The 14,790-nt window shown below is 59.2% G+C and overlaps 2 protein-coding genes across 4 annotated transcripts; one reads left to right on the forward strand and one right to left on the reverse strand.

Moving 5' to 3' along the window:
• The first annotated feature begins 4,963 nt into the window (after window positions 1–4,963).
• CPLX3 (complexin 3) lies at window positions 4,964–7,372 on the forward strand. Its single transcript, XM_034066347.1, has 4 exons — window positions 4,964–4,992; window positions 5,105–5,298; window positions 5,599–5,686; window positions 6,910–7,372. The coding sequence occupies exons 2-4, from the start codon at window positions 5,138–5,140 to the stop codon at window positions 7,132–7,134; spliced, it is 474 nt and encodes a 157-aa protein (XP_033922238.1). The 5' UTR covers window positions 4,964–4,992; window positions 5,105–5,137; the 3' UTR covers window positions 7,135–7,372.
• Window positions 7,373–10,728: 3,356 nt separating this feature from the next.
• ULK3 (unc-51 like kinase 3) lies at window positions 10,729–14,298 on the reverse strand. Of its 3 annotated transcripts, XM_034066527.1 has the most exons (16): window positions 14,153–14,298; window positions 13,840–13,980; window positions 13,636–13,756; window positions 13,445–13,549; window positions 13,212–13,355; window positions 13,031–13,113; window positions 12,799–12,954; window positions 12,619–12,724; window positions 12,467–12,507; window positions 12,277–12,379; window positions 12,134–12,198; window positions 11,950–12,028; window positions 11,825–11,865; window positions 11,689–11,736; window positions 11,559–11,613; window positions 10,729–11,384 (listed from the first exon to the last, which is right to left on the reverse strand). In XM_034066527.1, the coding sequence occupies exons 1-16, from the start codon at window positions 14,252–14,254 to the stop codon at window positions 11,368–11,370; spliced, it is 1,407 nt and encodes a 468-aa protein (XP_033922418.1). In that variant the 5' UTR covers window positions 14,255–14,298; the 3' UTR covers window positions 10,729–11,367. The 3 variants fall into 3 exon arrangements, with proteins under 3 accessions (XP_033922418.1, XP_033922417.1, XP_033922416.1); XM_034066526.1 differs by having other exon boundaries at window positions 10,729–11,613; window positions 13,031–13,110; XM_034066525.1 differs by having other exon boundaries at window positions 10,729–11,613.
• Between the last annotated feature and the right edge of the window lie 492 nt (window positions 14,299–14,790).

A 14,790-nucleotide genomic window follows, 5' to 3' on the forward strand; every position in this document is an offset into this window, starting at 1 on the left:
CGTGACACGGCACAAAGGGACTCGCTTTGCCTCTCCCTCTGCCTCTGACAAACACTTGCCAGGAGACACAGCTCCTGCTAACCAGCCCCTGGCTCTGGGGCAGAAGGAGCTTTGCTTTTTCTTCCCTATCCCAGTTCCTTCACCTGCTTCCTCCAGCTCCCTCTTGGAGCAGCCTGTCCCATCCCTGCTCCCAGCAGAGATGCTCTGACCTTTAGCTCTGACCCTTCCCTACATCCCAGCCCTGCCTTCTCCCCTTACCCCAGGGGTGCAGGGAGCCTTCCCCTCCCTCAACAAACTTCAAAGGGAACCGGAGCGCCCATCTGTTCCCAGTGCAATTCCAGCTGCAATTCCTCCCTGCTTCCCATTTCCCAGGGTTGCAAAGCATCCATCCCAAGAGGAGGGGGTGCACAGTGCCCCCTCCCAAGCTGCCCTAATGCCTAACTCAGTGTTGCTTGGAGCAAGCTACCAGCTCTCATTATGGCCAGACGAGGCTCCTGCTCCATCCCTGATGCTCGGGCTTCCAGAGCCCTGGCATCTGTGCCCTGCCCGCACGTCCTCCCCCTGCACGCCTGGCTTTATCACCAGCACTATTTATAGCACAAAGCCGTTCCCAGCACCGCTCGTTCACCTCATCCTGCTCTGCCTTTTCCTTCGGAGCACTCCAGGAAATGAAGGCAAGGCTGGAAAGATCCCCTGTGGGAAAGCTCTATATGTGTGTGTGTGTGTTCCGGCTGGCGTGTGCCTTTGCTCCGGGCTGGCTCTGCACCACCGGCAGTGAGGCAGCACATGGTGTCCCCATGTGCCTGTTTACATGCTCCGTGTGTCTGTCCGGGTGCATTTGTGTCACTGCTTGGGTGCAGGCTCTGCCAACCCGCACCCCAAACACCTCCCTCTTCTTCCTCCTCACCCCCTAACAGCATCGCTCCTCGGGCAGGGGTTACAACCACCGTGGCCTGTGCTGTGACCTTCTCCCCTGCCTCGTCACCCTCCTCTTCTGGGAATGTGCCCACAGCATCCCAAAGCCTGCATCCCTTAGGCAGAGGCTGCATGTCCCTGCACTCAGCTCTAGCAGGACCATTCCCATCCTGTGCTCAAACACTTGAGTCTGGGCAACCCACACTCAGCCCCATGATGAGATGAGGGGGCTCAGAGGGAAACTGGGGATATCTCAGCAGCATCCCAGCTTCCCATCCCAGGTCCCACAGAGGGGGGACTCTGCTAGGTCCCCCCAGGGCCATTATCAAGCTAAGTCTGTCATTCATTATAAAAAAAAATGCTAGAAATGTAAAAATACCGTAAAATGTACAAATATGGTTAAAATGTAAAAGTATTTTGTATTTCTAGAGGAGAGATGAGCATGACCCTGTGAAGGACCTTGCAACTTCTTCCTCCTGAGCAGACAGTGATGTCCACACAGAGGGCAGCTCTGCTGCCACCCCACAACTTGGGATGCAATTCAACACAAGGGGGTTTGAAAAGGAGTAAGTGTTCATGACGTGTGACAGAGCCTACGTGATAAACCACTCTCCTTGAATAAAATGAAGGCTGAATATAAAATAAGAACAGAAATTACCCTCCCCCCTTTGGGACCTCATCCTTAGGCAATGACAACAGATTTTTGGCACTCAGAGGCTTGGTTCTATAGGATTTGGAAGGTTTCACATGGAAATGGCTTCCCTAGGTCATGACAAGGCAGCTTTGATTTCATTTCCACACCATGCTGCATTGCATTGCACCTTCCGCAGCCAAGGCAAACTCCAGATGCATTTTGCTTCATTGAATTACATCCGAGTACCATGAAAGGAAGTCATTCATTTGATCATGTACACCACCCTCTCCCTACCCCTGCTCTATTCCCTGTATTAGTGACACAGCAGCACTGTGCTGGGCAGAAGGGAGCCTGCTGCCCTTTGAAGGGATGTTATGTCAGGAGCTCAGATTGTATTGGACACAGGGCTTGGAGCAAGCTGCTCTAGTGGAAGGTGTCCCTGCCTGTGGCAGGGGTTGGAGCTGGATGAGCTTTAAGGTCCTTCCAATGCAAACCATTCCATGCTTCTATTCTATTCTATATATTCTATGATATTTTCTCTCAATCTCTTGGAGCTGAAGCTCATGGTGGTCCCAAACAGCTCCAGGACCCTCCGGCCAAGCTCTCCCTCACAAGATCCTGCTGCATTTGACCTCAGCACTTCAGCACCTCAGCATCTTCTTAACAGCTTCTTCCTAACTGTCACGGGGTGATAGTTGCCTTCTTACAGCTAGAGGAGTTTACAGAGAGGAGCTGATTGCACCAATAAGGGCACACAATACACCTACACCAGCTGCTCTGTTTCAGCTCAGAGTATTAGTATTAGCATTAGTATTAGTATCAGTATTAGTATTAAGGTGTAATCAGAGCCTGTTCTATTGCTTTATTGCTGCTGGGGACCTCCAAGAAAGGGGGCAAGGTGTTCCCCACTGCCCCCAGGGCCACTCTACCACTGGCCAGAGCTCCTGCCCAGGGGATGCTGAGCTCCCAGCTCCATCCCAGCTGCCACCATCACGGATGGATGTCACTGTGCCTTACCCCTGTGCCTGCAGCAGGCAGCTACCCCTATGTGGCAGTGATGGGGGGAATCCTGGTCAGTTCTGGTCCCCTGCAGGGATCTCTGGAGCATCACAAGAAGCCCTTCATGAGGGGAGAGCTTCCAGCTGCTGCTTTGGAGCCAGTTCTCCTGTTCCCTGGCAAGGAGGGCTGAAATGATCCCTCTCACCGTGGCGGAGGAAATGGAACTGCTTGCATCCTATTCAAATCAGATGTCAATGCTGAGAGAGGATCCTCTTAACTTCCACTGGCTTGTCTGAGGCTGGCTGCTACTTGGGGACGTTTCATCTCCTTCCCGTCTAATCCAGGCAGATGTGTGATATAGCATAAGCTAATATAATAGGTCATGCAAGGATTTACATCTCATTACTGCAGGTTAGAGTCCTGGCAGGGAGGATGACTCACTCTGACTCGAATCTATTGAGGGGATAAGGAACAGTTTGGCGGCCTGAAGAACAGCAGATGGGGAAACCAACCACCTTGAAGCATCCCCAACCCTCTAAAGGCCCTTTTCCCTCTATCTGCCTCCAGAGGGGACACTTGCCCTCTGGAAAGAGCCTGGGCCAAGGACCCAGAGGGATTGGAGAGCTTCCAGCAGCTGCAAGAGCTCCTTTAGCCCTTTGCTCCATCCCTATGGAAGCAGCTCCCTACTCCGTGCGAGCATTCACATGCTTATTTTCACCTAGCTGCCTTGGCCAAGCACTGCTGCTCATCACGAGCTGCTTCCTCTCCATCTCTCAGACAGGGAGGCTACAGGGGAGCTGACCCATCCAACCCAGCTGGAAAAAATCGGTCCTGACTTCAAGTCTCTTGCTGTTAGTGACTGCTTAGACAGAAATCGGGCCTGAGCAATGCTCCCAGGACCAGCTGCAGCCAGAGCCTGCTCTGAACCAACCCAGGGCTCAAACCTGCCCTGGGCGTGGGACACGAACTGGGCTGCTTTTCCTGCCCTCTGTCCCTCTTTCACCCAGTCCTTGACTGACGGACAGCCAGAACATGGACACACTGTTTCCAAGGGGATGCCAAGGAAAATATCCAAGACAAATACGGGATTTATTCCTGATTTAGTTTCCCTTTAAGCCACATTTCTGCCTGGTGCCACCTTGGGTGAGGGGGGAAGGGAGAAGATGGCCCCATTCCCCCTCCCTCCTTCACTTCATCGCCTCACAGATGTTCCAGCATTTTAATCTGCAGAAGTTGTCTTAAATTTGGGCAATGCGATGATTTCCCAGAGCCGGGATTGGGGTTTGAAGCCACGTTCTTTTTCTCATGAACAGAGAAGGGAAAAAGGGAGAAATGCCTGTGAAAGCCAGGCTGGCCATCTGGAAGGGAGGTGCGTTTCTGATGCCATTAATTGCTCACTCCCTAAGGCCCCTGGTACGGCTGCAGTCAAGGGAGACTGCACGAGTGGGAAGTGGGAGTGGGGGCAGGATGGGAGCCAGGAAAGCTGGAGGGGCAGAGGGAATTGCACAACGAAATCAATGCCTACTCTGGCCTCAGCCTATTGATCTAGGTGACCGATGGACGTGTGGGTCCCTGAGTCGCACGTCAGCGGGTGTGAGCTTTAATGGCAACTAATGCCATTAGCAGGAATGAGAGGAAGAAGGGTTTGGGCACGGCCGCCCTTAGCTCTACAAGCAAACAACAGTTGCTCCTTGTGCACGGCACATATGGCTTTCGCAGGGTGTTAAATCCGGCTGTTCCCCCGCCGCACCAGGCGGATGGGGATAGACGGGAGAAGCGCCCCGCTCCCTGTGCTCGCTGCAGGCCATGGGCGCAGGGGGACACCGGGCGCGGGGTCCGGGGGTCGGGCGGAGCTCACGGCATCCCCCGGGGCTGGGGCCGGGGGGGCGGCGGCGGCGGCGGCTCCGCCTCTGCCTGGCGGGGGGCGGCGGGGCCGGGGCCGGGGCCGGGGCGGTGCTGCCGCCCCGCACACACCGGAGCTGTCCGCGGCACGGTGCTGCAGCGCCCGCCCGGCCCCGGCCCCGCCATGGGGACACGCTGAGCACCGGCGCGGGGACCCGGCAGCTGCACCCCGGCTCCTCAGTCACCCCGCGCTCCGCATCCCAGGAGCGGCTCTGCTCCATCCCGCTCCGCGGTAACTCCGGCGCTCCGGGAGCTCACCCCCACAGCATCCCGGTAACCCCGTGCTCCGGCATCCCTTGAACTCAGCTCCGCTGCAGCCCGGCTCCTCAATCACCCCGTACTCCGGCATCCCAGGAACTCGGCGCCGCTGCACCCCGGCTCCCCGGTAATCCGGTGCTCCGGGAGCTCACTTCCACAGCATCCCGGCTCCCGGGTAACCCCGTGCTCCGGCGCTCCGGCTCTCTGCTCCGCTGAGCCTGGCTCCTCGATAACCCCGCACCCCTGATCCCCAGGAATTCGCACCACATCTCCCCAGCTTTCCGGTAACTCCCGGTACCCCAACACCGAGTACACCTCGGCTCCCCTGCTCCCCCTAACTCTGCATCCCCACCCTGACCCCTGCACCCCAGCTCCCATTGACCCCGGGTCTCCTAGCACCGCACCCCTGCTCTCCCCGGGACCGCGACCATGGCGTTCATGGTGAAGAGCATGGTGGGGGGGCAGCTGAAGAACCTGACGGGCGGCCTGGGCGGCGAGGAGAAGAGCGAGGGCGAGAAGTCCCCTGCCGAGGCGCAGGGAATGACCCGGGAGGAGTATGAGGAATACCAGCGGCAGCTCGTGGAGGAGAAGTAAGTGAGCCCTGCCGCGGGTGCCGGGGCGTGCGGTGCCCCCTCTGCAGCCCCACGCATTGGAGCCTGAGGGGGACAGCGCTGGGGACAGCAGGGCTATGAGGGACTTTAATGAACCCCCTAATCCCTTAATCCGCTTCCTCTCCCGGGAGATGGGATTGTTTCCTCCTTTCGGGATGCACTGGGAGGGGAGGAAGTGGTGGGGAAATGGGGCTTTGCGGAGGGGATGGAGGGTACCAGGGTTGGGGGGGCGGGGGATGGAATGTTCAGACCCCGGTAACTTCCCCGTGTGGTTCACAGGATGGAGAGGGATGCCCAGTTTGCCCAGCGCAAGGCGGAGAGAGCCACGGTCAGGTCCCACTTCCGAGACAAGTACAGGCTCCCCAAGGTACGGCCCTGCTGGGCATGGGGGGGGCACCCCAGAACAGCCTTCGGGGGGCTCTGTGCATGGGGAAGAGGCACCACAGCCCTTGGCTGGGTGGGCTCCAAGCTACAAAACCCAAATGCAAACCAGTGCCCCTCAAAAGCACCCCACCCCCCTATGTGAATCCTGGCCCCTTCCAGTCACCCCTGAGCACCGCAACGCCCACAGCGGGACCCCCAGCACCCCCTCAGCCATGCTTCATCCCGTCTTCATCTCTTTTACTCCCTAAATCCAGCTGGATGAGGGGAAGCAGCCGTCACCCCGGGATCTCAGCCCTGTAGCTGGGATCAGAGCTGGAATTACACCTTCCCATCTGGATTAGCCCTCTCCTCTGCCCGGATTATTTGGCAAACACTTCCTACCTAAAGCCCTATTTTGGAGTTTCCATTCTGGTGATGAACGATTCACCAGGAACAATCCAATCAAGGCAGAATTCAGCCATTCTTGGACTTGCTACAAGCTCTTCTCCCCCCAAACCCCCCATTCATTCAGCAGGAGCCTCAGTGGTGAATACTCTAAATTGGAGCCAGGCTAATATTAGTTGGGAAAGGTCCACCCAGCCAAGTGGCATTGTTCAGGTTGTTTGTTAGTGCTCAGCACCCCCTGCTCCGAACACCCCTTGTGCCAGGAAATAAACAGCTGGAAAAGGGATCCTTCCCCTGCCAAGCGCAAGAAAAGGCAGAACGAGGCCGAGATTCCCTTTGATCTCTGGGGGCAAAGCGGGATTAGCTCAGCTCTGGCCCCCAATCCTTATCTTTTCCGTGTTCAAGATGTCCCTTCTCATCTTCTGACAAGTTTCTTCTGCTCATCACTGATCCCACTTGGCAGCCTGGCTGCCTCTTGCCGTGTCTCCCTGTGGCTCTGCAGCCCTGCTCTCCTTGGGCACAGCAGTTGAGTGTACACGGAGCTTAACCGGGTGCTAAACCCCCCCCCCCCCCGAGCCAGTTTACACCAGGGCTGGCACCCTGGGGTGCCTTGGTGTTGCCCCAGGCTCTGCTCACCCACATCCCCTCAGGGTCAGCATCTTACCCACAGCATGAGCGCGGCTGGCACCCCCCAGGAACCATCCCACACGGACCTTAGTGCAGGCAGACAGCTCAGAGCCCACGCTCTGGAGCAGAGTGAGCCCTTCAGCGCCCGCAGAGCCCCCCTGTGCCACCCCCTGACCTCCCCCTTGCCCATCGCAGAACGAAACAGATGACAACCAGATCCAGCTGGTGGGAGGTGACGTGGAGCTGCCCAAGGAGCTGGCCAAGATGATCGAGCAGGACAACGAGGAGGAGGAAGAGAAGAACTCCGTTATCGGCCAGCTCAGCAACATCCAGAACCTGGACCTCGACTCTCTGAAGGACAAAGCCTCGGCCACGCTCGAGGACCTGAAGCAGTCGGCTGAGAAGTGCTCCATGATGTGAGGCGGCAGCAGCCCCGCTCCCCGCCGGCGGGGTGGGAAGGGAGGGGGGCAGCAGAGCGGGGACCCCACTGATGCTGCCCCCCTCACCCCGCAGAGCCGGGTCCTCCTCCTGCCTCAATCCCTGCCCCAGGTGTCCCTGATGTGTGCCTGTTGTCCTGTTCTGCGGTCCAAGGTTAGAGCCGAGAGGCAGCATGTTCCCCTGTGCCCCATCCCATCCCTGTGCCTGGCAGTGGGTGTCCCTAGGGAGAGCGGGGAAGGAAAGCCCGGAGTGACCTTGGGGTGTCATTGAAGCACATCAGTATGGAAGGCAAAGGCTTTCCCACAGAGCGGTGCCCAGGCGCCAGGTTCCTGACTCCTGGAATGATGGGGAGGCTCCAGTTGCTCTGCATGGTGTGAGATGAGAGCTAACCTTCCATCTGGGCAAGAGACATCAACCACTGCCCTTGAGGGCCCCTCTGGAAAGAGTCAGGCGGGAAGGACCTGCCATACAATCCCAGTCATCCCAGCAGGAAGCGGGTGTTGAGGACCGGAGGGATGGAGCCTGAACTGATGCCTGTGAGGAATAAACCCCCCTCCCTGGTGCTCATAGGAGCCCACACCAGCCCTTCCCCTGGGTGGGAGCCGCTCGTGTCCTTGTTCCTTCCAGGAGAGCAAAGTGAAAAGGGAATTCTCTCCTCCTCCTCCCCTGTCGTGCTGTAGTTGTGCACTGTGCTCATCGAGTGTCTCTCCACCTCCTCTGCTGTCCCTGTGCCATGGTACGGTTGTAACCGGTGGAATAAATACCAGGAGATGTCTATGCACTTATGTCTGTCCTTGAGCAGTGCTCGCCTTGGGTGCAGAGAGATCAAGGGCATCCCCTTTGCAGAGCAAGGGGAGCGGGGCCGGGAGCTCAAGGGGGAGATCTCCAGCAGCATCACCCAGCAGGGAGCAGCTCTCCAGGCTCCGGGTGGGTGCTTTGCCATGGTTTGTACCAAAGGGATGCTACAAGAGGCTTCTTGTCAGCAGATGGGTTTAAAAGCCAACAATATCCAACCAAATTCCACAGATTTGGGGTTATTTGAGTAAAAAGCCTTCAGCTCCCTCCCTGCCTCAGCCTCATGGGGTGTCCAGGGCACTGCTCCGAGCAAGGACAGAGCTTTGCCCAATACAGGTCCAAGCAGGAGCAGCTCCAGCCTGACTGCATCCCGGCAGGGGAGGTGGGCACCTGCAACAGCCTTCCTGGGAAACACTTGGCACAGCCTGGGAATGTCTTGCTCCACATTCCAGCGGCGGGGATGGATTAACTGTGATTTGCTTTTGCAGGAGAGTTGGGTCAGGCAGGAGAACACAGGGAGGCTGTGGGAAGCTATGGATGGTGGTTACTTGTTATTACTACAGTCAAGGATGCTGGATCAGGCCATGTGGTGTTAAGCAAAGCTCCCTGCTACAGCCAGGAGATGCTTCCTGCCCGCAAACCCCTGGTACTGCCACGCTGGGGCCTGAAACCCTCCAGAACCAGAGGTTTCCATGGAATCCCAGCCTGGTTTGGGTTGGAAAGGACCTTGAAGCCCATCCAGCTCCAACCCCTGCCATGGGCAGGGACACCTTCCACTGGAGCAGCTTGCTCCAAGCCCCTGTGTCCAGCCTGGCCTTGAACACTGCCAGGGATGGGGCAGTCACCTACAGGCACTGCTTTGGCTGCCAGGATGGCCAGAGGCAGCCCAGGAGGGATGCTCTACCCATGGGGACTCACATCACCACAGCCCCACAGGGACCAGCCAGCACCGTGAGGACATCTGCTCCAACCCAGCCCCACACAGAGAAAGGAAGGGGGGAATATGGGCAGCAGCAGCTTTAGCTCCAAAAGGGGATCATACCTGATGAGGATGAGCTCAAGCTCATCTAATCCCCCCCAGGAAAGTGATAGCAGAGCAGGCACTGACCAAGCTGAGCCCTCCAGCATGGGTTGGCTTTTAAATCCCAGGCTGATGGCGAGGCCCTGATCAATGACACATCCCTCTGGAGCAGTGGGAGGGATGCGGGAGGGATGCGGGATGCAGCCCCTGGGTCCAGGTGAGCAGCACAGCCCCCGGCTGATGCATGTGCCCCCCTTCCCGCTCCCAGCCCACGTGCTGCCACGCAAAGGCCGCGTGAAGCTGGCCGGGTTTATTTTAGGAGGCTCCATGACCCCCAGGCGTGTGAAAGCAAAGCAGCAGAGCAGCCCTCGCTCCTCCCGTTCCTGGCGGGAGCTCCGGGGATGCTCCGAGCCCGGTGCTGTGCCAGAGAGGACAGTTTGGGATGGGGGAGCAGTGCAGGCAGCTTGCCTCCTGCCCAGCGAGACGCGCATCCTGTCTGCCGTCAATCCCTGCTTGTTCCCTGCAGCAGAGCATCCCGGCTGCCTGCACGCCATACGACTGCTCCGGGCATCAACACACAGGCTGGAAAACTCAAAGCAAAGAATTAGTGTGGATTAAAGCAGGAAAGATCCAGATTTTCCTTTGCTACACTATAAAGCTCTCTAGAATTCCCTCACCTATGGGGCCAGGTTTGGGGTGATTGCTCAAGCCGGATACTGGAGGATCACTGTGGACGGAGCTCCTGCTTTCCAGCACCAGCTGTGGAAAAAGCCCTCATCCTACAGAGCAGGATCAGGCCTCTTTTCCACTGGTGAGCAAGTGCTTTCCCCAAATGAGCAGTCATTAAGCACTGAACCAAATGAACCAGTATGGAATGATGCAGGATCTGCACTGAACCCTTTCCCATCCCGCTGCAGCATCGCTGTGCTGCTGCTCCAAGTACCAGGGTTAATCGGGATCTATCCACCCAACACAAAGCTGGGGCATCCGCCCCCAAGCTCCGGCACCCCTGGAGCCTCTTCCTGCTTCCAAAGCTCAGGAATCATCCGTATCTTCGGCAGAGCGGAAAGGCAGATGCGATTATCCGCCCCGGCTGCGGTGCTGCCGTCCCCAGCGGCTCTGCGCCCGCCATGGGCCAGGGAGGGCAGGGGCTTTGGAAGCGCTTTAAAGCCTCAGGGAATAATCTGTGCTCACAATAATAATAATAACAATAATAAAGACATGGAAATGCCTTCCCACAGCTGCCCAGGAAGCTCTCCTGGCACTGAGCAGATGGATAAGGACTAAAGGCTGCGGATGGAGGGGGGAAGAAACCACGTTATGGGGCAGCATCTGGGGTGAAAGCAGCCTCAGGAGGAGCTTTCCTGGGCTCTTGGCTCAGAGCAGCCCTGGGACCCCCTCAAAGTGACCCCAATCCATCCCCACACCCCCCGTCCCTCACCCGCCACAACAACTGAGTGGAGAAAATGGGATTTTACATAACCTTTGGTGTTGTTCTGCTCCGTGTTTTACAGAACCCAAAGGATGTGAAGTGAAAACAAGGTCAGGGCTGGCTTTGGCTGCCTCGTGTCCCCAGGGAAGATGGGAGCTAGGAGGAGAGGAGGGAAAGGGGATGCCCCAGCTCTGCTCTTGGACAGGGGCCCAGAGAAGAGGGGTCTGGCTCCAGGCACCCCGGGCTGGGTCGTGGTCCTGGGCTTGGCTGGAGCCCCCTTTGGGGTTAAAGCACAAACCTGAGACAGGAGGAGATGAAGAAACCCAAAACAAGTGTTTATTCAAGACAATAAATTACATTCCCTGTGTAGTACAGCAGATAGGGAGGAGAGCCCCTGCTCTGCAGGACAGGCGAGCTCAGCACCCAGAGAAGTGACCCTGCAGGGCTTGGGGGTGGTCTGGGGATGTAAGTGGGCTGCTGGGGTTGTGAGAGCCCTGAGAGCTCTCACCCTGCCCGCTGAGTACTGACCCTTCATGGCCGGGCCATGGAGGCCAGAGGCGCGGTGATGGGCGCAAAGAGGTAGTTGCTGGGTGAGAAAGGCACAGCGCGCCGAGCCTTGCTGCCTGCCCCACCAGCAGGGCTGTGCGGTGCTCAGGGCTCCCCGAAGATGTGGGAGGTGGAAGAAGAGGCAGGAGCCACATGGGCAGGATGTGGGGTTATCCTGCCGGAGCCGGTGCCAGGATAACAACACCCACCCGTGGCAGCCAGTGGAGGGAATTAGGGTGGAATAACGGCGTGCCAGGGCTGAAGGGGATCCCGCCTGTTGGGAAGGAGGCAGATGGCCCTGTGGACCCACCTGGGCAGGGGAGCCCCCCAAGGCGGTTACCCCAGTGCAGGCAGGATGAAAGCCTCATTTCCCCCTCCATCCTCCCTGGGTGAGCAGCATCCTGACAGCCGGCTCCAGGCATCATTGCAAGGTACAGGCTGTGCCGGGGGACAGGGGACACTCATTGGGCTGCACAAGATGCTGTCCCCCAGCTCCCATGCACGGATGAAGGTGTGCAGGGTCGGGATCACCCATGGGCAGGAATATCCCTATGTAGGGGTATTCCCCACTACAGGATCGCAGCCTCCGATGGGATGGAGATGGACACTCACTGCTCCGCACAGGCTCTGCCAGCGCCTCCTTGCCCATGGACTGTGCCTCCCGCATCTGTCAGGGGAGAGGAGAGGTTTCCAGCCTGCACCCCCTCCAGCACACTCCAGAACCACCCCCAGGCAGCAATACCTTCATCTGCTCCTTCAGGTACTCAGCTCGACACATCAGGGTCTGGATCTGGCACAGGAAGAGAGGGAAGTGTCTGCACGAGTCTCTTCACAGCCCTGCCAATGGGACACGGAGCTGTGCCCAGGCTGTTCCTCACCTCTGCGTGCAGCAGCTCCCGGCGCCTCCCTGCAGGCTCCGCTGCAGAGGGAAGAGGGATATAGCATCAGCTCAGCGCCCGGCACAGAACTGGCCCCTGCAGCACCCACCATGGCCACAACTCACCAGCCAGCAGCAGCAGCAGCTCCCCCAGGCTCTGCTGGTACAGCTCCAGGGTGTCAGCATCGTCCTTGCCCTCCTCCTCCTGCCAGAGAGCCCTTGTCAGGCACTGGGGGATGCAGCAGCTTCCACACCACACAGGGCTGCTCCTGCCCCTTCCACTCGAGGGCAGCCCAATTCCACCCCTCACCTTAGCAATAGCAGCAGAAGCCATGTCCAGTGCAGCGCAGAGCCGGGGCTTGTCCTTGGCCATCTCTGAAAGGGAGAGCACCCTTCAGCCCCAAACCCCACTGGGTGCCCCATCCTGCTCCCACACACCCAAACCCCCGGTACCTTTAAGGAGCTCTCTGGCCGGGTTCCCTCTCTGCAGGAGGTTCTTACTGCTGGAGGTGACCAATGCCTTCAGCTCCTCTGCTCGGGAGATGTACTGCCCCACCTGCCCACAGCGTGTGAGGGGACCCTGGCATGGGGACAGCCTTGGGATGGGATGCTGTCCCCACATCCCAAGGGATTCTTATCTCACCTTGGCTCGGATAGCTTCCTTCCGGCGAGCATCGCTTTCATCTGGTGCATAAGAGCGACTGAACGTTAGGGTGGTTGGGGTGCAAACCAGCAACCCCTGGGGTGCTGTGCCCCCTCCCAAACACACCCAGGACCCCCTCAGGGTAGACTCACAGTGCAGAGCAGGCACAAAGTACTCTAGGGCTTTGCAGTAGAGGGACAGGGCAGCAGAGGCATCTCCCTCCTGATCCTTCTTCACTGCTTCCACCACCAGGTCGGTCTGGGGGATGAGGGGGCTTCAGGGCTTGGTCCCCCACATTCCCAGACACCAGCACCCCCCAGCACCCAGCTCACCGCCTTGCAGAGGCTCTCAGGGCCAGGGACATGCTCCATATCCACAAAGGGGTGTGCAAAGAAGCGCTCAAAGGAGATGCGCTTCAAAGGGTCCCTTTCCAAGAGCTGTCCCAAGAGATCCCGGCATTCTGGGGAGAGCAGGGGCCGGCTGGGCAGCTGGGGAGGGAATGGGGCTGAGAGCACAGGCCCTGCGATGGGTGAGACCCCCCAGCTCCTTCCCACCCCACGTTACCTCCACAGCCTGATCGCTGCGGATCTTCTCCTCCAGCTCAGCGAAAGAGCGGGAGGCAAAGGGCGGCTTCCCAAAGAGCGCTTCTATGGAGGGGGGGAGGGGAAGAAAGAGATGTGGGGATGGAGAGGGGGAAACCAGCCCCACACCGAGCCCTGGGGGGGGTATAAGAGCAAACACCCACCATAAAGGATGACCCCCACCGACCACAGGTCCACCCGGGCATCGTACTGCTGCTGGCACACCATCTCGGGGGCCATGTAGAGCGGGGAGCCGCGCAGGATGTGCTTCTCGTCCCATGGGGACATGTACTGGGCAAACCCAAAGTCTGCGGGGCCAGGAGAGCTTTCGGAGGGGAGGAAGCAGGGAAAAGGACCCCCCCCCCACACCCCCGACCCCCCCTGGGGCTGCCCTGACCTGCCAGCTTCAGCTGCGGGTGCTCCGGGGCGCTCAGGAGGATGTTCTGCGGCTTCAGGTCCAGGTGGGAGATGTTGTGTTCGTGCAGGAACTTAAGGGCGCAGGCTGGGGGGCAGAGGGGGGTGATAACGGGGAGGGGGGGGGACCCCCGCAGCCCTGACCCCCCCGGGCCCCGGGCAGGGCGCCCTTACCCAGCTGCTGCAGGAAGACGCGCGCCACCTTCTCCGGGAGGATCCTGCGCATCCGGATGAAGCGGGAGAGGTCCCCGCCCGCGCAGAACTCCATGATCAGGTAGATGTGGTCGCTGTCCCACTGCGGGGCAAGGGGAAGGGAGCCCGGCTCACACCGCATCCGCCTGCCGCTGCCGGCACCCAGCGCCGGGGCACCCCCCCCACCTGGAAGTCCTTGAGCTCCACGATGTGCGGGTGCCGGATGGTCTTCAGGATCTCGATCTCCGTCAGCAGGTTCTCCACCGAGGCCCGGTTGAGGCTCCTCTTGCTCACGCACTTGATGGCCACCACCTCTCGCGTGTTCCTCTGCCAACGGGGACCCAGCCCTGGAGCACCCCTCCCCGCCCACGGCCACCCTCGGGGGCCAGTGTCTACACGCCAAGGGGTGGGAATAGGGGGGGACAAGCCCATAGAGAGGCCATGGGGCTGATACCCACGGGGAGGCGGGGGTCGCAGGGCACAGCGGGCCCGGCCCTACCTTCCTATAGGCCTTGTAGACGGTGGCGTACTTGCCGGCCCCGAGCCGCTCCGTGAGGATGAACTCGTCCAGGCGCGGCGGGGCCCAGCCGGACCCCGCCATGCCCCAACCGGCCCCGGTAGCCGGCCCCGCTTCCGCCTTCCGGGGCTGGCCACACCCCCTTGCCCATAGCCACGCCCCCGAGCCTGCCCTTACTTAGGGCTTGTCCCTTGGCCACACCCCCGATCCGCCCCTTGGTTAGGGCTGGTCCCCTGGCCACGCCCCCTTGTCCATGGCCACGCCCCCCAGGAGGCAGCAGGGATTGCAGGTGCGCACAGGGACTTTTATTATTAACCTTTATTCTTGACATGAAAAGATGAGGAACAAAACCCGACAATAACGATACGGGAGGGGGAGGGAAGTGCCGGTGCCCAGGGGAGGAGGGCACCGGGCACACGCTTGGGGGAGGGGGGTATAAAATGCAACTTTGACCCCTAAGCAGGAAGGGACAGACACGGCACAAAGTCAAACCTGGGTTAAAACCCTCGCTCCGGGGCTGGAGAGCCACAACGGGCACCTTATCCCCACCCAAAGGGATGTCCCATTCGGAACACGGCTTTGGGAGCTCAGGACACATCAAACCCGCTCGTTCCCAGCTG

Source organism: Melopsittacus undulatus, chromosome 9 (assembly GCF_012275295.1).
Source record: "Melopsittacus undulatus isolate bMelUnd1 chromosome 9, bMelUnd1.mat.Z, whole genome shotgun sequence".
NCBI classification, from domain to species: Eukaryota; Metazoa; Chordata; class Aves; order Psittaciformes; family Psittaculidae; genus Melopsittacus; species Melopsittacus undulatus.

Coding starts and splice junctions, on each gene's coding strand:
- CPLX3 (XM_034066347.1), top strand. CDS start 5,138: ATGGCGTTCATGGTGAAGAGCATGGTGGGGGGGCAGCTGAAGAACCTG. Junction 5,299..5,598: donor CGGCAGCTCGTGGAGGAGAA/GTAAGTGAGCCC, acceptor TGTGGTTCACAG/GATGGAGAGGGATGCCCAGT. Junction 5,687..6,909: donor ACAAGTACAGGCTCCCCAAG/GTACGGCCCTGC, acceptor TGCCCATCGCAG/AACGAAACAGATGACAACCA.
- ULK3 (XM_034066525.1), bottom strand. CDS start 14,254: ATGGCGGGGTCCGGCTGGGCCCCGCCGCGCCTGGACGAGTTCATCCTC. Junction 12,955..13,030: donor GCAGCGATCAGGCTGTGGAG/GTAACGTGGGGT, acceptor TTCCCTCCCCAG/CTGCCCAGCCGGCCCCTGCT. Junction 11,737..11,824: donor GGGAGCTGCTGCACGCAGAG/GTGAGGAACAGC, acceptor TTCCTGTGCCAG/ATCCAGACCCTGATGTGTCG.